The following is a 22,134-nucleotide window of genomic DNA, read 5'->3' on the forward strand; positions in this document are numbered from 1 at the left end:
AGGGGAGTGGGTCTGGTTGGGATTCTGTTTGGATGGTTGGTGTGGACTTGATGGGCTGCATGTAAGAATTTTAAATCATAACTGAACAAACAGAGGGAATGCTGGACAAGCGCAGCAAGTCTGATAGCATCTGTGGAGAGTAAAACAGGGTTAACATTTTGAGTCTGGCATTACTGTTCTTAGAGGTGACTTCTTGAAAAGAAAATGTCAGCATGTTGACCATTTCATCAAAGCTGAAAAGCAATAGAGACCTCGGTGAAGAGTCACCTGCCTTGAAATGTTAACTCTGCTTCTCTCTCCACAGATGTTGCCAGACCTATTCGTTTCCTCCAGTAATTTCTGTTTTTGATTCAAATTTCCAGCATCCGCCATTCTCTGTTCTATGTTAACACTATGTAATTGGATAATGGATGTCACTAAAGTGATACAACTGTTCTGAAGAAGACTCATATTGAATGTGAAATGATAAATTTCGTTCTCCTCTCCGCAGATGCTGCCAGACCTATTGAGTTTCTACAGCATTCGCTGTGTTTGTTTCACATTTCCAGCATCCTTGGCCATGGAATCAGAGTATCATACAGTACAGAAGAGGCCCTTTGGCCCGTCAAGTCTATATCACCCCGTAGCTTTGAAATTTATGACATTTCAAGTGCTCATCTGAGTACTTTTTAAAGTTTCAGTGGCCCCTGCCTCCATCACCTTCCCAGGCAGTGCATCCTGGGCCCCAGCTTTCACCATAACTGTGCAAATGCTTTTTATCCCAGATAATTCTAATGCTGCTTCTCACTGCTTCCTTTACACATTTAAATTCCATTTATTGTAACCTCCTTATTATTTTAATGCAGGCATTGATTACTTGCACCCTGACCTTGCGGAAAACTATGTAAGTATACAGCAGATTTTTCTTGCATGTGATTTATTTTGATGGAAGTGGTGGAAGTGTTGATCGACATTACGAGCAATAAAAGATAATAATTGATTGCCTGCAGACTGCAAGCAGATGCTTCTTTGAATACCAAATGAACGGAAGCAGCAAACTGGCAGAATTCCTAAACTTTCATCGGGGTGTAATACGTTTTTAAAAAGGAAGGACTGCAGATCGATGGAACTGTACCATTTGTCACCGAAGATGTGACTGATTATACAATCCAGGTTCAGGTTCATGACAACAGCTACACTTAAGACACGAGATAGTCGGAGCTGCAGATTCTGGAGAATCTGAGATAACAAGGTGTAGAGCTGGATGAACACAGCAGGCCAGGCAGCATCAGAGGAGCAGGAGGACGAGAGGGGCATTTCTGAAGAAGGGTCTAGGCCCGAAACGTCAGTTTTCCTGCTCCTCTGATGCTGCTTGGCCTGCTGTGTTCATCCAGCTCTACACCTCGTTATCTCTATACTTGACACATGGTCATTTTGATACAAGGATGTCAACAACACATGAATCCTTACACAATGCGCGTTTTAGTCCAGACGAACACATCAGAATTAAATCATAGAGCCATACAGCATGGAAACTGACCCAAATCTGTGGCTGCCTTTCAATAGGAGATAATCAGTCAGCCATTCACCCAAGTTTGAAGACAAACAATGGATAATAATGGAATAGTGTAGGTTAGGTGGGCTTCAGTTTGGTTTCACAGGGCAGTACAACATTGAGGGCCAAAGGGGCTGTACTGCACTGTAGTGTTCTATGTTCGATGCTCTATCAATCCAACTAGTTCAAGGTGACCAAAGTAATGCATATTTGGTCCATACCCCTCCAAATGTTTCTATTCATGTACTTATCCAAATGTCATTTAAATGTTGTAACTGTACCCACATCCACCACTTCCTCTGGCAGTTCATTCTGCACATGAATCACTCTCTGTGTAAAAAAAGTTGCCCCTCATGTCCTTTTTAAAATCTTTCTCCTCTCACCTTGAAAATACACCCCCCAGTTTTGGAAAAGACTGTTGTTATTCTGTATCTAAGCCCCTCATGATTCTATAAACCTCTATAAGGTCGCTCCTCAACTTCCTACGTTCCAGAGAAAAAAGGGTCGCAGCCTCTCCTTATAACTCAAACCCCCCATTCCCGGCAGCAGCCCGGTAAATCTTTTCTGAACCCTCAACAGCTTAATATCCTTGCTTTAACTTGGCAACCAGGACTGGACGTGGCATTCCAGAAGAGGCCTCACCAATGTCCTGTGCAATCTCAACATGACTTCCCAACTCCTAAACTCAAAGGACCGAGCAATGAAGGCAAGCACGCTAAACACCTTCTTAACCACCCTGTCTACCTGTGACACAAATTTCAAAGATGTACCTGAACCCCCTAGGCCTCCCTATTCGACAACACTACCCAGGGCCCCACAGTTATTCGTATGAGCCCCATAAGTAGTGATGGAGACACACACAGTCCTGGTCACCAGATCACGGGAAAAATGAGATCACACTTGAGAGAGAAAACAGGAGCCTAATGTGAATTTTCTTTTCTTCATTCACGGGATGTGGGCATCATTGGCTGGGCTGGCGTTGTTACCCTGGAGAAGTTGGTGGTGAGCTGCCTTCCTAAACTACTACCATCCATGTTGTGCTCTTATGATAGGAGTTCCAGGATTGTGACCCAGCGACAGTGATGGAACGGTGATATATTTCCAAGTCAGGATGGTGAGGGTCGTGGAGGGAACCCGCAGATGGAGATGTTCCGTGTGTATGTCCTTCTGGATGGTAGTGGTCAAGGGGCAGTGTAGAGTGTGGTTGGAGAAGGTTGCTTATGTGGCTGGAATCCAATTATGCAGTGGTGTACCACAGCGATTATTGCTGGCTTCCTTATAGCTTGTGATATTCATAAATGATGGAGATGAGAATGTGGGGGCGCTGATAATTAAATTTGTGGATGACACACAGAAAGGCTGGGTGGTTGACAGAGAGGAGGAAGGTGTTGGTTACAGAATGACAATAAGGGGATTGGTCAGATGGGCACATCAGTGGCAGGGAATTTAACCCTAACAAGTGTGAGGTGATGCATTTTGGAAGAGGGAACAAGACAAAGGAATACTCAGTGAATGGCAGGACACTAGAAAGCTCAAGGAACAGAGGGATCCTGGGATGTTTGTCCACAGATCCCTGAAGGTAGCAGGACAAGTTAAGAGGGTGGTTAAGAAGGCACTCAGGATGCTTGTCTTTATCATGTCTCAACAAAGAAAGAAAACTATTTGGACCAGCTGGCATTGAACTAGGAACTAGAAAAGACTACTTGCAGAAACAGCCCCATGTTGACCTTACTAACATCTGGGGGTTAGTACCAAAACTGGGAGAGTTGTCTCACAGACGAGTCAAGCAGCAGCCTGACGTAGTCATACTCACAGAATCATACTTTACAGACAATGTCCCAGACACCACCATCATCATACCTGCATATTTCCTGTCCCACAGGCAGGACAGACCCAGCAGAGGTGGTGGCAATGTGGTATACAGACAGGAGGGAGGTGCCCTGGGTGTCCTCAACATTGATTAGGCCCCATCAAGCCTCATGTCTTCAGGTTAAACAGAGCAAGGAAACCTCCTGCTGATTACAAAGTACCATTCTCCCTTGGCTGTGACAGAAGCGCAAAATGTGATCTGCGTGAGGGATTTCAACACCAAGTGTGGCTCGGCAGCTGTAGTACTGATCGAGCTGGCCAGGTCCTAAATGATAACTAAGTGTGGAGCTGGATGAACACAGCAGGCCAAGCAGCATCTCAGGAGCACAAAAGCTGACGTTTCGGGCCTAGACCCTTCATCAGAGAGGGGGATGGGGAGAGGGAACTGGAATAAATAGGGAGAGAGGGGGAGGCGGACCGAAGATGGAGAGTAAACAAGATAGGTAGAGAGGAGAGTATATTGAGGAGGTAGGGAGGGGATAGGTCAGTCCAGGGAAGACGGACAGGTCAAGGAGGCGGGTGAGGTGGTAGGTAGGAAATGGAGGTGCGGCTTGAGGTGGGAGGAAGGGATGGTTGGGCTGGGGACTTCGCTGCTAGACTGGGTCTGTAGCAGGTGGTGAGGGTACCAACAAGAGGGAAAAACATACCTGACCTCACCCTTACCAATTTGCCAGCTGCAGTCACATTTGCCCATGACAGAATCGGTAAGAGTGACCATCGCACAGTCCTAGTGGAGAGGAAGTACTGCCTTCATACTGAGAACAACCTCCATTGTGTTGTGTAGCACTATCACTGTGTTAAATGGGACAGACATCGCACAGATCTAGCAGCCCAAGGCTGGGGATCCATGATGCTCTGTGGGCCATCAACAGCAGCAGAACTATACTCCAGCACAATCTGTAACCTCATGGCCCGGCATATCCCCTACTCAACCATTGCCATCAAGCCAGGGGATCATCCCTGATTCAATGAAGAGTGCAGGAGGGCCTGACAGGAGCAGCACCAGGCTTACTGAAGATGAGATGTCAACCTGGTGAAACTACCAAACAGGACTGGCACGCCAAACAGCGAAAGCAGCAAGTAACAGACAGAGCTAAATGATGATCCCACAGCCAACAGATCAGATCTAAGCTCTGCAGTCCTGCCACATCATGTTGTGAATGGTGGTGAACAATTAAACATCTCACTGGAGGCAGATGCCCCACAGATATCCCCATCATCCAATGATGGCAGAGCCCAGCTCATTTGTGCAAGATGAGGCTGAAGCATTTGCAGCAATCTTCAGCCAGAAGTGCTGAGCAGATGATCCATCTCAGTCTCCTCCAGTGGTCCCAGCATTACAGATACCAGTCTTCAGCCAATTTAATTCACTCCACATGATACCAGGAAAAGTTTGGAGGCACTAGATATTCCAGAGACTATGAGCCCTGATAACATTCCGGCAACTGTACTGAAGACTTGAGCTCCAGAACTTGCCGCTTCTCTAGCCAAGCTGTACCAGTTCAGTTATAATACTGGTATCTACTCGATAATGTGGAAAATTGCTCAGGTATGTCCTGTGCACAAAAAGCTGGACAGATTCAACCCGACCAATTATCATACCATTAGTCTACTCTCAATCATCAGTAAAGTGATGGAAGGTGTCAGTAACAGAGCTATCAAGCAGCACCTGGTCAGCAATGACCTGCTCAGTGATGCCCAGTTTGGGTTCTGCCAGGGCTGTCCAATTCCTGACCTAATTGCAGCCTTTGTTCAAATATGGACAAAAGAGTTGAATGCCAGAGGTGAGATGTGAGCTACAACCCTTGACAGCAATGCTACATTTGATGGAGTATGACATCAAGGATCCCAATAAAACTGGTATCAATGATTATCAGGAGGCAAACTCTCCACTGGTTGGTGTCAAACCTGGCACATAGGAAGATACTTGTGATTATCAGAGGCCATCTCAGTTCTAGGACATCTCTGCCAGAGTTCCTCAGGGTAGTGTTCTAGGCCTAAGTATCTTCAGCTGCTTCATCAATGACCTTCCCTCCATCATAAGGTCATAAATGGGGATGTTCACCAATGATTGCACAGTGTTCAGCACTAAAACAGCTCCTCAGACACTGAAGCGGTCCGTGATCAAACACAGCAAGATCTGGACAATATCCAGGCTTGGGCTGACAAGTGACAGGTAACATTTGTGCCACACAGATCCCAGGCTATGACCATCTCCAAAAAGAGACAATCTAACCACTGCTCCTCAACATTTAATAGTGTTACCATCACTGAATCCCTCACTATCAACATCCTTGGGTTACCATTGGCCAGAAACTTGACTGAACTCACTATATTAACAGAGTGGCTATGAGAGCAAGTCAGAACCTAGGAACACTGCGGCAAGTAACTCCCCTCCTGACTCCCCAAAGCCTGCCCACCATCTACAAGGCACAAGTCAGGAGTGTGATGGAATACTCCCCACTTGCCTGGATGGGTGCAGCTCCAACACTCAAGAAGTTTGCCACCATTTCTTTACTCAGAGAGTAGTAAGGGAATGGAATGCTTTGCCAGTAACGGTAGTAGATTTGCCAACTTTAGGTACATTTAAGTCGTCATTGGATAAGCATATGGGCGTACATGGAATAGTATAGGTTAGATGGGCTTCAGAACGGTATGACAAGTTGGCACAACATCGAGGGCTGAAGGTCCTGTACTGTGCTGTAATGTTCTATGTTCTATGTACCATCCAGGACAAAGCAGCCCACTTGACTGGCACCACATCCATAAACATCTACTCCCTCCACCACCAACGCTCAATAGCAGCAGTGTGTACTAACAACAAGATGCACTGCAGAAATTTGCTAAAAATCCTCCGATGGCACCTTCCAAACCCACACCACTTCCATCTAGAATAACAAGAGCAGCAGATACATGGGAACACCACCCCTTGCATGTTCCCCTTCAAGCCACTCACCATCCTGACTTCAAAATATATTGCCGTTCCTTCACTGTCACTGGGTCAATATCCTGGAATTCCCTCCCTAAGGGTACTGTGGTCTACCTACAGCACATGATCTGCAGTGATTCAAGAAAGCAGCTCACCACCACCTTCTCAAGGACAAACAAAAGAAAATTATGTCCAGCCAGTTATGCCCACATCCCACAAGTGAATAGAAAAATCTTAGATGAAAGCACAGGGAGGTTACATTGCAGTTGTATCAGTGATAATGGGAACTGCAGATGCTGGAGAATCCAAGATAATAAAATGTGAGGCTGGATGAACACAGCAGGCCCAGCAGCATTTCAGGAGCACAAAAGCTGACTTTTCGGGCCTAGACCCTTCATCAGAGCAGGGTCTAGGCCCAAAACGTCAGCTTTTGTGCTCCTGAGATGCTGCTGGGCTTGCTGTGTTCATCCAGCCTCACATTTTATTATTACATTGCAGTTGTACAGGATTTTGGTTAGATAGAACACAGCTGGAGTACTGTGTGCGGCACTGGTCTCCATGCTGTTGGAAAGATGTGATAGCACAGGAGGGGGTGCAGATGGGCTGGAGCCTTTCAGCTGTGAAAATATGCTGGATAAGCACAGATTACTTTTGAGCAGAGAAGGCTGAGAGGGATACAGGGACCAATTTGAGGCATATAAGATGATGAGGGGCATGAACACAGTGTATAGAAAGCAGCTATTCCCCTTAATCGAAGATTCAGTAACAAGAGGGCATAATTTTAAAGTGAGAAGCAAGAGGTTTAGAGGGGATTTGAGGAAAAAAAAACCTCTTCATCCAGAAAGTGGCAGGATCTGGATGCACTGCCTTGGAGGGTAGTGGAGGCAAGAAACTTCACAATCTTTCACATGTACCTGGATCGGCACCTGAAGTGTCATAACATTCAAGGCTATGGATGTAGAAGGGGAAAGTGGGACTAGTGCTGGTAGTAGTAAAGGACCTCTTAAATATTGCATGTCTATGATTCTATGGTTTGGAAAACTGAGGGAGACTTGATGAGTGCATCCTGTAGATAGTGCGCACTGCTACTACTGAGCATCGGTCATGGGAGCGGGCAGCTGAATGTTGAAGGTTGTGGATGGAGTTCCGATCAGGCTTGATGCTTTTTCCTGGATGGTGTCAAGTATCCTGAGTGTTGTTGGAGCTGCACCCATCCAGTCAAGTAGGGCGTTTTCCGTCACACTCCTGGTTGTGTCTTGTAGATGGTGGACTGGGTTTGGGGAGTCAGGAGGTGAGTTACTTACTGCAGAGTTCCCACCCAGGAGTAAAGGATTTTAATGCTTAGGAAACATTGGATAGGCTGGGATTATTTTGTTTGAAACAGGGAGCTCTGAGAAGACGTAATCGCTGTGTGAAAATGTGAGTCACATAGGTAGAGTGAATATGGTGGACTATTCCCAGAGCAGGTAGTTCAGTAATGGTTTAGTAATGAAGGGGCTGGGTCTACTTTAAGTTCTTGATAAAAAGACTTGCTGAAAGGTTTATTTAAATAGAGACAGAGGAGGTACGTGTGAAATGTGAAGTCAAATCAACTGAAACCATTGCCTTGTTTCTGTATGACGGATGTGATCGAACCGTCATGTTCCAAAACTTCCAGATCATGATGTAGCAGTTTCTTAACAACAAAACAGAAATCAATTACACAATGGATGAAAACAAGTAGGACAAAAAACAAATAAAAAAACCAAGGAAACGAGATCTAGAAGACACTTTAGAAAGATCCTGAAGCAGACAGCAAAACAATGTTTGCAATTTATTTCCCAACAGTATCTGTAACCTTTATATCATGACTGGAAGTTCAACTTAATTGATCACTCAGTTTCTGTCTTATGAACTGTGGATTCTTCTTACATGACATCACCCAATGAAGGAACAGTGCTCCAAAAGCTTGCAATTTCAAATAAACCTATTGGTGTATAACCTGGTGCCATCTGGCTTCTGACTTTGTCCATCCTGCTCCAGCATCTCCACATCAGGCCTGTTCTCTGATACAGGCAAAGGTCACATGACGCCAGGTTATAGTCCGTCAGGTTTATTTGAAATCATAAGGCTTTGAAGTGCTGCCCCTGCATCAGATGAAGTGAAAGAGAAACATTCAGGCACAGAATTCTCTCTCACATCACCTGATGAAGGGTCAGCTTTCCCAGAGCTTGTGATTTCAAATTAACGCGTTGGACTATAACCTGGTGTCAAGTGACTTCTGACCTTATCCATCCCAGTCCAACAGATGTGCTCTCTGATACAGGCTAGATTAGATCATTGGCCTGGAAGGATTGCCTGCCCTAATTTTTTTTACTGGAAGTAGCTCTTCTCAGAAGTAATCAACACCCTTATGTCACTATATTGAAATCCAAACTTTAGAAATAATATTTTACCTATATATAAAATTACATATTTTTCATCCTAATGCAATATTGCAATATCAAAAACATGCAGCCTCAGTCCTTCTGATTTTAATCAATATTAAGATTTCACTTTTTCTACATACATTTTCCTTCTGTTCCTTTTCTCCCTCTCTTAATCAATCGTTCTATTACACACTTCATGTCTTCTTCTGTACCTGATCCAAGGTTTGCTCTAGTTTGCACTTCCTTTCAGTCTTTGTCTTGTTCATTTTGCAATCCATCACTTTAATTGGTTAAGGAATACATAGTGGTTTGCACTGTCCATTAAATAGCCTAGCTGTCTAGTTTCCCTTCTTACATGCCAATGCTTCCAAAAACTTGGTGTGCAAGATATTCAAAACTTAAATGTGTAAGGATGACTAGCTGTCCTGCAACTGCACACCATGACCCATTGTCAGTGCTTTGGACCAATTATTTCCCCACCCTCAACACTGTGCTTGATTCCCTGATATAATATATATTCCAAAGACTTTCTTGTGACAGCAATTGCCAAAAAAAATGAGTTATTCAGGATGGTTTCTGTTTCATTGTTTTGACACTGAACAGAGTGAGGCTGATTGAATGTACGTCTTTCTTTCGAATTTCACTTTGTACTTTGACAAAGTGCTAGAAAATAAAGGCAGGCTAAATCAGGGATTGTTAGAAGCAGGCGGTGACATGCCTGTTAATTTGATCACAGGGTGAAAACTCCTTCAGGCCCTGGCTATGTCACTGTGACAGCTGACTCATCTGGTGTCTCGTCAGATTAAAACTCATCAATGCTGTAGCTGAAAAGAATCCTTCTTGTAATAAAAGCTTAATGAATCAGACTGAATGCCCTGATGGGCAGGGTTGGGGAACTGGGGAACACTAGATTATGAAGTCTATGTGCATTGTTGTTGAGGGAGACCAAAAGAAGCAGAAACGTCAAAGTAGTTCCGCTCAACATCCGAAACAAAAACACCAACCCAACTTGCATTGAAACCATGGCCTGATGACAAACTGAGGGAACAAACGTGGAAGAAGGTTCACAACGGTTTTGGTCCACGCTTAGGAATGGGAAAGGCCACTCAGTCCCTTCAGTCATGATTTCTTAACAGTACCCACAGGGGCCCTCCATCACCCATATCTGCCTGTCCAACAAAGAATTAACAAAACAACAACTTAAATATTCGCAGGCTGTAATGCAGAAAATAGGCTGATTTGCTCAAACTGTCCCAATGTTCACAAGGTTCACAAATCTGTGAAGGACAGTCATGACATTAAGGCAATGTCAAGATCTCCCAGAACCACTGGACCATCTCTGATGAAGAGTCATCTAGACTCAAAGCATTAGTTTGCTGTCTCTCCAAGGATGCTGCCTGACCTGCTGTGATTTCCAGCTTTTTTTTTTGTTTTCATCACTAGAGCATCTCTCATCCTGGCTATAAATCGGCAGCAAATTGTAGGCAGATGTGCAGCTAGCTGAATGGCTACCACCGCAGAATGACTGAACAGGTTAATTCAACAAGCAGATTTCTTTTCAATCTTGGCTAAGTTATTTCAGAAAGAAAATTGGTTCAATTCCCCGAGATTTCTATTTCGCAGTTTGCGAATTAATATTTGTGATTTTCTTCCCCAGAATTGCATATCTCATGGAAATGCATAAAATTCTTGGAGAGCCTGGCAGATGCTGAGAGGTCCTTTTACCCTCTTCCATCTCCAGCTGGTGAACCTAAAACAATGGATCAGACGGCTGGCTGTTCCCACTGGCTTTAAGATCCCGATGATGGGAGCAGCTGAGATTCCTGAACCTGCACAGAGTGACAGTGATAATGGGTGAAGTGGATACTGCTGGGGTAATTCTACAATATGGGCACTAACACGGTCTTTAAGTAAGCAGGATTTAGACTGGGTTGGCAGGGAGACCGCTCTGTTGAGCCAGGACCAGATACGATGATAGCCTCTTATTGATGCTCCCACCCCACCTCGTAAATGTAAGATTTGTGAACTCTTCTTCAATGTCTTCACACAGCTTCGCCCTTCTAACCTCACTCACCGAGCTACAGTGAGAACCCTGTTGACATTGGTAAGAAAACATCAGCGAGTTAGCTCCAGGCCTGCACTCACAGAGCCACAGAATAGTTATGGTACAGAAGGCGGCCATTCAACCCATTGTGCTTTGACTGGTTCTATCCCCTAGTGCTAGTCTCCTATATCATGTGTTGCATTTCCAGATATTTTCTAATCAACTTTTTCAGATGCATTATGACACATCTCCAAAGCAGGAAGGATTTGAACCCAAACCTCCTGGTTCAGAAATAAGGCCTCTCCACCATTTCTATTGAAATGATCATCCCATGCCCTCTTGAATTGAGTTATTTTCAGGCACAATTTTTCTGAGCCACCTGCTCACACCAAGCCCAACCTCCAATAATTCAAACACATTGGTGCAAATGTAGACCATTCTACTCATTGAGCTTCCCTGCCATTCTATATAACTGTAGCTGAAGTTGGACCTCAACTGCACTTTCCTGTGCTTTCCCTGTATCCTTCGATTCCTTGAGAAGCCAAAATCTGTCTTTCCTGCCCTTAAGTCATCTTCAACGATGGGGCAGCCACAGCCCTCTGTGGTGAAGATTTCCTAAAATTCACAACCCCTTTTTGGGAAGAAATCCTTCCTCATCTCCGTCCTGAGACAACGTTCCCATGTTCTAGACTCCCCGATCAGAGGCAGAAGCAACCTATCAATATTTACCTTATCAAAGTCAATGATGTTCAATCAGGTAAGTAGTAAGTCAATCAGGAAAGTTCAGCTCATGACCTCAAGATATGGGATTTGCTATGTAGGACTGAGATGAAGAGACATTGCTGCAATCGGAAGGCTGCTAATCTATGGAAGAACCTACCCCACATGATGTGGGTATTTAGTCATGTAGTCATGCAAGACAGAAGAGGCCGTTTGGCCCATCAAGTCTGTGGCAACCCATCTCCACTAATCCCAACTTCCAGCCATTGAGTAGATTCAAGGCTAAGATCAATAGGATGTTGGATGATCAAGGAATTGAGGAATATAAGGGTCAGACAGAAAATAGAAATGGGCGTAGAACATAGTCTCTGGTTGTATTGAATGGGAAAGTCAACTCAAGGGGCCAGATGGCCTCAGCCTGCTCCTGTCTCTTCTGCTCTTTTGCACATTTTCGGCTTAGTTCCACCATAGGTGCCACTGCAAGGCAAAATATTGATGAGGAGTCAAGCTGATCCCTGGAAATTATCAGCTATTAAATTTGGATGATCCAATCAATTGAATTTTACAACTGGTTGAGTTAATGATAGTGGGTGAATTTGTGACACAGCCCGTCTTATTTATGAAATATTTGCTTTAATTCACATGCGAAGGAGCGCTGCTTCCTCAACGAAATGCAACACATCAATTTTAGCAATTAAAGATTGACAGGATCCTATAAATATTTGAACAGAATTAGCTGCACATAAATGGCTGATGTTCAGACTATCACGGTGATTGTGCGAGTCCAGTTATGATGTATTGAACAAGCCTTCACTACAAGCCTCAATTTCAGTTTAAACATTTTTAAAGTTCTGGTTAATGAATGATTACTGCCTTTATTACAGTAGCAAAGCAACAAGCAACAACATGTACCTGATTATTGATAGAGGTGGGCCTGGTAAGTGGGTGATTGACAGTCTATGCTCCCTGTAAGTTAGGGAATGCTCTGTCGGAGTTCTCTGGCCAGCAACAGGGTAAGGAGCCTGCAGCTGGGTTGGAATGGTCAGTGAGGATGCATGTTAGTTTGAATAAAGGAGGAAGAAATGGGAGGTAGATACAGTCCTCTGTATCTTGAGGAGGGTCATGTCATCGATGGTGGAGATGTCCAATGTAGGCTAGGGTATGATCATTGTGGTGGAAAGGATAGGGACAGTATTGTTGCATCAAGAAGGGGAGGAGTCACCAGGACATCAGAAAGGAAGATAATTGTATTGGTCTAAATCAGAAGTCACATGACACCAAGGTATAATCTAACAGGTTTATTTGAAATCACTGAAGAGCTCTGCTCCTTCATCAGGTGAAGCCCAGATCATGTATTGGTCTTTGAGGAAGTATTTTTAATCCTGTTGACACACATTCCATTTGGACAAATCCTTTTGTAAGTTTTGTACTTGGTGTGACCTGACATAATCATGTGACCTCCGGTATGTGTACTTTGCAGTTGAGAAGGAAAAGCTATGAAACACCTCTATGTGAAGTATGGTGCCAGAACTGTCCAACTGAAGTTATACAGATTTCCAAGGTGGCAAGAGAGCCAGTGATGGTAATAAACAGCAAGGAAGAATTAGAGCAGTAGTCTTGCAATGTTAAACCACTGCACTGGTCAAACTGACTGTGAATTTTCTAGTTCAGTGGAAATGATACTCAACAATGATTCACAACGCACAATATAATGATTCCAGTCCCCAAGGCAAAATTATGAAATAACTAGAGTTAAATTTAAAAAAACAGCCTGAACAATTGGAGTAGCAAGTATGTTATCAGAGCTGGAGTGAGAGAGCTACAAGTTGTAATGTACCCTTTAACCCAGTGAGGATCAAGAAAGCCAAACTGGTGAAATTCTAAGGACATTGAAATTACACTTTGAAACTTGTATTAATATTCCATTCCAATTGGATTCCAAATTCAATTCCAATAATGTTCCAATGGTATACATTCCACCTCAGAACTTTAGTGGAGAGGACAAAAATTGTTCAATATGTGATTGAACTGAGACATCTAGCTGATGAGTTTGGATGTCGCATTTGTAATAGGTTGCTTGAGGCATTAGAGATTCTGCAAGACAGCGCGCCTGCTGAGAGAGGGGAATCTTACTCTCAAGAAAAATATCAACATACAGCTCTGGTGTTGGAGCTTTCAGCTGGGGGGCACTAATAGAAGAATGGCTGTGGGTTCACATAATGCTGAGAAATAAACCAGGCCTAACAAAAACAACATAATCGGTGAAAAAAAAATTAGGAAGGGCAAACAAAACAATCTAATGCAAAGTACAGGATCTAAATATTGTAAAAAATACCACACAAAAGAAACAAAAAGATGAGCAGTGTAGGGGAAACATTACACTAATACACTAACTGCAAGAACCTAGATCATGTTACACACAAGCTTATAGCTGGAAAGAAGCAAAGTTATTGGATGAAGATGGTTGCTGGAGATAAGACCATTCTGATGATTCACTCCACATCATACAACAGGTTGGTATTGTCAGGTTTAAAAGTGCTCAGAATAGTTTCTGCCCATTAAAATTTTAACTGCAGAAGAGTATCAAGCGAAGATTAAGAGTCAAATAGATACCGGGAGCTTTATGCCACATGATGAGCTACACAGACCTCTGCAATGTGACTCAATATGCTGACCTGATTGGACCCAGTCTAAACCCTGAAATGTAAAGTTGAGGTGAAGCAGTGGAATGATACTCATCCCAAGAATGAACTGCCAGAGAGTGTGGGAGATGCGGTACAGTTACAACATTTAAAAGACATTTGAAAGGGAACACGAAAAGGAAAGGTTTAGAGGAATATGGGCCAAAATTTGGTAAGAGGGATTAGCCTAGATTGTTCAGAATGGATGAGTTAGACCGAAGGGTCTGTTTCCATGCTGACAGACTCTATCAATGCAGCTGAGAGACCAATGCAGCAGGAAATGTTGGTCCATAGTTTCAGGTAGCAAATGAAGGGTCTAGGCCCGAAACGTCAGCTTTTGTACTCCTAAGATGCTGCTTGGCCTGCTGTGTTCATCCAGCTCAACACTTTGTAACCTCGGATTCTCCAGCATCTGCAGTTCCCATTATCTCAGTAAGCAGAATTCACTCATTTCAGCTGCCACTGGATTAAAAACTGGGACAGGATCTTTTCACTGTCAGTAGGTGACCCATGTATGTGAATTTGGGTATTTTTAGTTACAAGTTTTTCCAGCTCAGCTTCAGATTCTTCCAGTGAGCTTTGTCTTGCAACCACTCTAGATTCTGATTATGGCCTTCAAATCCTTAATGGGATCCTTCGGATCTATGCAAACTCAGCTTTCCAAATTTTCTTCACTGTTACTAGACTCCTAATCCAATCTGCAGGAATTGCCTCTTCCTTAAGGACCCATTCTCTTCCAGCTCCTCTGTCTTGTCTTTCAGACTGAGGGCAGCGGTAAACCTCTTCAGTAGGTGCTGATGTAGGTCCCACACTATCATCCATTTCCAGATGATATTCTCCAGGCGAAAACATCCAAGCCCTGCAAAGATATACTTGTAATCCTTCAGCAGTCTTTGATTTAAAACAGCACATCTTTTCAAATTTCGATAAGTCCGTAGGGATTTGTGTTCTGATCCAACCACTTCATGCCCCATAAGAGCTTTGCAAGTTTCGATAAAATCGCCTCTCATTCTTCAAAACCCTAATGAATACATAACCAGTTTCCTCAATCTCTCACCATTCAACAATCCTTCCATTCCAGGGATTAATATGATTTACAATCATATTATATGCGTGAAACCATGTGACATTCGACGTGTGAGACAAAACCTGTGTTAAAATTGGATGCAGAATTTCTGGATTTTCACTATTTCATTTCCAAATGTAAGAACCTTACATAAAGAAAAGCTCGACGTCACATGGCATCGGATTATAGACTAACAGGTTGATTTGAAATCAGAAGCTTTTGGAGCTCTGCTCCTTCATCAGGTTCTGAAAGCTTGTGATTTCAATTAAACCTGTTGCCCATTTACAATCCGACCCCACCACCCAAGACATTTTTCCATCCCCTCCCCTGTCTGCTTTCCGGAGAGACCACTCTCTCCGTGACTCCCTTGTTCGCTCCACACTGCCCTCCAACCCCACCACACCCGGCACCTTCCCCTGCAACTGCAGGAAATGCTACACTTGTCCCCACACCTCCTCCCTCACCCCCATCCCAGGCCCCAAGATGACATTCCACATCAAGCAGAGGTTCACCTGCACATCTGCCAATGTGGTATACTGCATCCACTGTACCCGGTGCGGCTTCCTCTACATTGGGGAAACCAAGCGGAGGCTTGGGGACCGCTTTGCAGAACACCTCCGCTCAGTTCGCAAAAAACAACTGCACCTCCCAGTCGCAAACCATTTCCACTCCCCCTCCCATTCTCTTGATGACATGTCCATCATGGGCCTCCTGCACTGCCACAATGATGCCACCCGAAGGTTGCAGGAACAGCAACTCATATTCCGCCTGGGATCCCTGCAGCCATATGGTATCAATGTGGACTTCACCAGTTTCAAAATCTCCCCTTCCCCTACTGCATCCCTCAACCAGCCCAGTTCGTCCCCTCCCCCCACTGCACCACACAACCAGCCCAGCTCTTCCCCCCCACCCACTGCATCCCAAAACCAGTCCAACCTGTCTCTGCCTCCCTAACCGGTTCTTCCTCTCACCCATCCCTTCCTCCCACCCCAAGCCGCACCCCCCGCTACCTACTAACCTCATCCCACCTCCTTGACCTGTCCGTCTTCCCTGGACTGACCTATCCCCTCCCTACCTCCCCACCTACACTCTCTCCACCTATCTTCTTTACTCTCCATCTTCGGTCCGCCTCCCCCTCTCTCCCTATTTATTCCAGTTCCCTCCCCCCATCCCCCTCTCTGATGAAGGGTCTAGGCCCGAAACGTCAGCTTTTGTGCTCCTGAGATGCTGCTTGGCCTGCTGTGTTCATCCAGCCTCACATTTTATTATCTTGGAATCTCCAGCATCTGCAGTTCCCATTATCTCTGGACTATAACATGGTGTCATGTGACTTCTGACCTTGACCACCCCAGTCCAACAATGACACCTCCACATTAAGGAAACGCTCCTTACTCGGTTTAAAATGGTCATAATTATTAGATCTAAGTCCGATGTCATGTGATGTCAAGCTTTTCTTTATGCAAGCTTCTTAACATTTGGAAATGAAATCGTGAAAGTCCAGGAATTCTGCATCCAATTTTAACACAGGTTTTGTCTCACATGTTGAATGTCTCATGGTTTCATGCATATAATATGATTGTATATCATTTTAATCCCTGGAATGGAAGGATTGTTGAATGGTGAGAGATTGAGGAAACTGGTTATGTATTCTTTAGGGTTTTGAAGAATGAGAGGCGATTTTATCCAATAAGTGAGACATCCTGATGAAGCTTCACATCTCTCATTCATCAGGACAAATTCAAGAATGTCAAATTGCAAACAATCACAATTTATTGGTTGCTAACTAGGCAGTACCCTTTTTTGCTGCAATGCGAACTGCTGTCTATTCACCAGTTCTGTGTCTCTAAATGACTGTGTTTTCATAGTTCATCATTACAAGAATTCATTGCATTTTAAACTTCAGTTTGATGTACCTGTCTCTTTACAGAATGCAGAAGCCAGCTATGATTTCAGCAGCAATGACCCATACCCATATCCCCGCTACACAGGTGATTGGTTTAACAGGTAATATAGACACAATGCAGTCATTCTCTGGTGCTGTACAGGAAGCTCTGGGCTCTCAGAATGCTGGAATGCATACAATCTTGCTGAATTATGAATGTGCCAAGCAATCAAGACCACTCAATGACAGCAGAGAGCAGTCAGTGTCTGGTCACATTAGGTATTGATTTTTGTATTCAATCCAAATCATTTTAAGGCACTTTGTGCTCCATCCTTTGTCCACAATGAAATATATCTTTATTTAGGAGTTGAAAGCCAAAATGCTCTTGGTTTTATGAGGATTCTCGTTAATCTATTTATATTGGAAATGCCTCTATGATTATTCAGTCTATCGTACTGTATTTGAGTTAAAGATCCTGACAAATCGTCGGATTTAATTGTGACTAGTTCTGTGTTTAATGCCTAAGCTTGTAATTTTTGCTAAATGGTCTTCTGTTTATTTCTGCCAAACTCCAAAAATAAAGAAGAAGAGCTGAGTAGATGGAAAATAGAGTTAGTTCAGAAAAAGATATATCCTATCAGATAATCCAGGCTGACTGGATTGAAATGAAAGTTATTGTGTTGAAAAGATAAGATGTCTTTGGGCATAGATGTCTACAAACAAAAGTGCAGTATCGTATTGATTGCAACCGCTGGCCTTGAATATATTTCACATGAAAATACAGCGATTCTTAAAAACTTGATGACATGGTGATGTAGTTGTAATCTAGGTGCACAGGGTAATGCTTTAGGGATACAGGCCCCGACTCCACTGTAGTTGGTGGGGAAACTCTATTCAATTAATATTGAATATCAGCTTTGTTAGTGAATAACCTTTCATCAATTATTGTTAAAAATCTATCTGATTCACCCTGACCAATGTGTGATTCCAGACCCATAGCAATGTGGTTGACCCTTTAACTGGCCTCTGATATGGTCTAGAGAGCAACCTAGTTCGGGTGTAATTAAGGATGGGCCACAAATGCTGTTCTTGCCAGCAATTCCTAAGTCCTATGAAAAAATACCTTTTTAAAACTCAGTTGGAAAACTCTGACTGAATTGAATAAACATGAAGAATGCTGGAGAAACTGTGGAGAGATAGAAACAGAGTTAAGATTTTGAGTCCGATATGGATATTCTTCATGCATTCTCAAGAAGGGTCCCTGGGCTTGAAAAGTTAACTTTTTTTCTCTCTCTATGGATTGTGCCAGTGTGCTGAGTTTCTACAATACAGTCTCCCTTTGTTTCAGATTTCCACCACCCAGGGATATTTTGCTTTTAATCATAATAGAACTGCACAGTTCCCTGTATGAGAGGTGGGAAGTAATGTCCAAAAAAAAGTAAAAATTAAATGTTAAATAATAAACAGCATTTTCACTTAATATTAGAATTTATAAAAGGAGGGATGACGGTGTATGGTAATGTGATTGCATTAGTGTATTGCTATGGCGATGGTCATCCAGAGGCCCAGGTTTAATTTTCTAGGGACTAGGATTCAAATTCCACCATTTACAGCAGGGAATTTAGTGAATAAATCTGGAACTGAAACTTAGTCTCAAAAATAGTGACCATGACAACTACCTGATATCTTCTGATCAACCTGTTTGAAGATGTATTTACACACTTCTGGAGTAGGTAAGACTTGAACCAAGGCCTGCATGGGGTTCCAGATGTAGGATGTGGAGCTGAGTTCCACTAGCAATGTGCCACAAGGGCTATTATCTCACACTTGGTGTTCAAGCTCAGCAAGTAGAGGTCAGTATGCCAGAAAATGCAACAGGTTTAGTGACAATAAAAATAGGAACAGGAGTAGGCCACTCAGCTCCTTGAGTCTGTTCTGCCATTCAATGAGATCATGATTGATCTGTAGCCTAACTCCACAGACCTGCCCTTGACCCGTATCTCTTAATAACTTTGCTAACAAAAATTTATCCATCTCTCATTTAAATTGAACAACTGGTCCAGCATCACTGCCATTTGTGAAAGACAATTCCAAACTTCTACCAGTCTTTGTGTGTAGAAGTGTCACTAATGTTAGACCTAAGCGAACAGGGAGCCGCAAGTTTGGAGGGAGTGAGGTGAGCAGAGATTGAGTTGATGTAATCCTGCAAATTCTCAAGAAACTTTTTCTTGCTCACTGTGGGACATGGGTATCGCTGCCTGGACCAGCATTTATTACCCGCCCCTACATGCTCTTGAGAAGGTGGTGGTGAGCTACCTTCTCAAACCACTTTCTTAAATGTTCCCTTAATATATCCGCCACTGCGACTCTAGACCTATCCTTTAGTCTAACCTGCTAATTCACTTGACCCAGTCCCTGCTCTCATGTCCGCATGACTGGGCTTATTTAAGTTGTTAAAAAAAACCTACTCTGTCCCAGGAGCTGAATTTAAATTTCAGTCATATTAATGTTGCTACTTTCTAGGAACACTCCACTATGAGGTCAATAATTAATTCTGTCTTATTTCTCAGTACCAGGTCAAGTATAATCTGCTCTCTGGTGGGCTACAAAGCTATTCTAGGAAATTATCCTGAAAATATTCTATACACTGGTCAGTGAGGCTTACTTTGCCCATCTAACGTCTCTGGTCCACATGTAGATTAAAGTCTTCCATGATTAACGCCATGCATTTCTGATGAGCTCCCATTATTTTTTCTTCTATGTTCCACCTTGCAATATGGTTTCTCGTAGGGGATCTGTGCTGTACTTCCGTGAATGACTTTGAGTCTTTATCATTTCTCATCTCTGCCCAGAATATTTGCACATCCTGGTTTCCTGAACTTAAGTCATCCTCTCCATCCACCATACATGAACAGAGTCATCCTTCCACATTTTCCTAAAAGCCTGACCTTCCCAAATATCCAATTCCCTTCAATATTCAAGTACCAATCTATGTCAACCTGCAACTATGTCTCTAATGGCTACCATTATTTATAAACCAACGGCACATTCTTCTAACTATATTAACAAATCTGTAGATGATTATCATAAAACTGTATGATATAGGAAAGGCATTTAGCTCATTGAGTCTGCTCTGCCATTCAATGAGCCCATGGCTCATTGAGTAATCCTCAACTCCACTTTCCTGCCTTTTCCCCAAAACCCTTATTCCCCTCCTGATGAAAAATCTGTTTATCTTAATGACTTAGCCTCGACAGCCCTCTGTGGTAAAGAATTCCAAAGATTCTCCACCCTCTGAGAGAAGAAATTCCTCTTCATTTCTGGTCAGTATTTATCATCCCCTCATTCTGTGATGATGCCCCCTTGTCCTACAAAAGGGAACCATCTTTCCACAACTACCCTGTCAAGACCTTTAAGAATCTTTTATGTTTCAATAAGGCTGCCTCTCATTCTTCTACATTCTGAATAAAGGCCCAATCTACTCACTTCTCCGCATACGACTGTCCCTCCATACCCAGGATCAGTCTTGTGAACTTTCTCTGGACTGCCTCCAATGTGAGTGTATTTTTCCTTTATTAGAGGCACAAAAATATTCACAGTATAACAGTTGTCAGTCTGACTAGTTTATTGCGTAGTTTTAGCAAAACCTCCTTTCCACTGCCTTTGAAATAAAGGCCAACATTCTATTTCCCTTCCTTATCACCTTATTAAATTTGGATGCCAGCCTTTTGTCATTCACTGATGAGGACCCCAAAATCCCTCTGCACTGTTGCTTTCTGCAGCCTTTCTCTACTTAAACAACTTTCAGCTCTTCTGTTCTCCCTGCCACAGGGCATTAAGTCAAACGTCAGAAACCTGAATTCTAATCATCAAATGAGGCATTGAACAGTCGTGAAATAAACCTGGAATCAGAAGTTAGTGTCACTAATGGTGAGCATAAATTTGGTAGATTGTCAGAAAAATGCATCTGATTTGTTAATGTTACTCAAGGGAGGAAATCTGCCAACCTTACCTGGCCTGGCCGACTTGTGACTGCAACAGTTGACTCTGAAGTGGCCTAACACGCCACTCAGCTGCCATAAAACACCTCGCTACCTTTGCAAGGGTAATTGGAGATGGACAATAAATGCTGGCCTTTACCAGCAATGCCCACATGCTCTGAATCATGACCAAGACAGAAACAGTAATTGATGTGTGATTTGTTTTGTCATTGAATAATTGCGGGATCCTTTATTGCAGCCACGGGACAAGATGCGCTGGTGAAGTGTCTTCTGCTGCCAATAACAATATATGTGGTGTGGGAGTGGCTTACTCATCTCAGGTGGCAGGTATGGCATTTGTGTCAAGTTATGTTAATGAAGAGAAGTAGGAATGAAATGAGTAAGAGGCAGAAATCCCCATTAGAGTTTACAAATGCAAAGCAAAATTAAGTAATGGAGAGAAAAAAATATACTTTTTGGGAGGAAAAGGTAATATAGTAATTTTTCATGTGAATTCCTTCGGATGTTTTTCTAAACTGAAAGTATCAAAGGAAAGCATCTTGTTTTCCATTGTCAGTTGTGCAATAGACCACCACAAGTCTGTGTCCATTTCAAAACTTACAAATGATTGTGTATTTCTCAGTTTAAACTGAACGCTACACAAAAATATAAAACATTGGAGTGCAAGGTGGCCATTCAGCCCTTCAAGTTTGCTTCAGAATATAATGAAATCATGGTTGATTAAGAAAGTTTCACTTCTGTGCCCAGTCCCCATATAATGACACCAAAGTCCTATATAATGACACCAAATGTTCTTTAGTCTTACTTTCTAAAGCTCCGCTTGCCATGCAATTTTTGCCTTTTCAATTCTGGCAGTAACTGCATGTCATGTTCCTCTGATTTGTTAATCAGGACACACCAGTCCCTTTGAACACCAAATGCCTCTGTACAATTCATTATCATAATTTGGTACTTTTCAAATAATGTTTCCAAAACGACTGCTTTCACTGACACCCAGGTA

At 43.1% G+C, this 22,134-nt stretch overlaps 1 protein-coding gene across 1 annotated transcript in view; it reads left to right on the forward strand.

Moving 5' to 3' along the window:
- Nucleotides 1-22,134, forward strand: part of pcsk2 (proprotein convertase subtilisin/kexin type 2) — a 77,071-nt gene that overhangs the window by 32,073 nt on the left and 22,864 nt on the right. Inside the window, exons 5-7 of the mRNA XM_048536895.2 lie at nucleotides 846-883; nucleotides 17,179-17,255; nucleotides 21,373-21,461. Coding sequence (XP_048392852.1) covers nucleotides 846-883; nucleotides 17,179-17,255; nucleotides 21,373-21,461 — 204 coding nt within the window. The remainder of the gene's footprint in view (nucleotides 1-845; nucleotides 884-17,178; nucleotides 17,256-21,372; nucleotides 21,462-22,134) is intronic.

The sequence above is a fragment of the Stegostoma tigrinum genome, chromosome 9 (assembly GCF_030684315.1).
Source record: "Stegostoma tigrinum isolate sSteTig4 chromosome 9, sSteTig4.hap1, whole genome shotgun sequence".
NCBI lineage: Eukaryota > Metazoa > Chordata > Chondrichthyes > Orectolobiformes > Stegostomatidae > Stegostoma > Stegostoma tigrinum.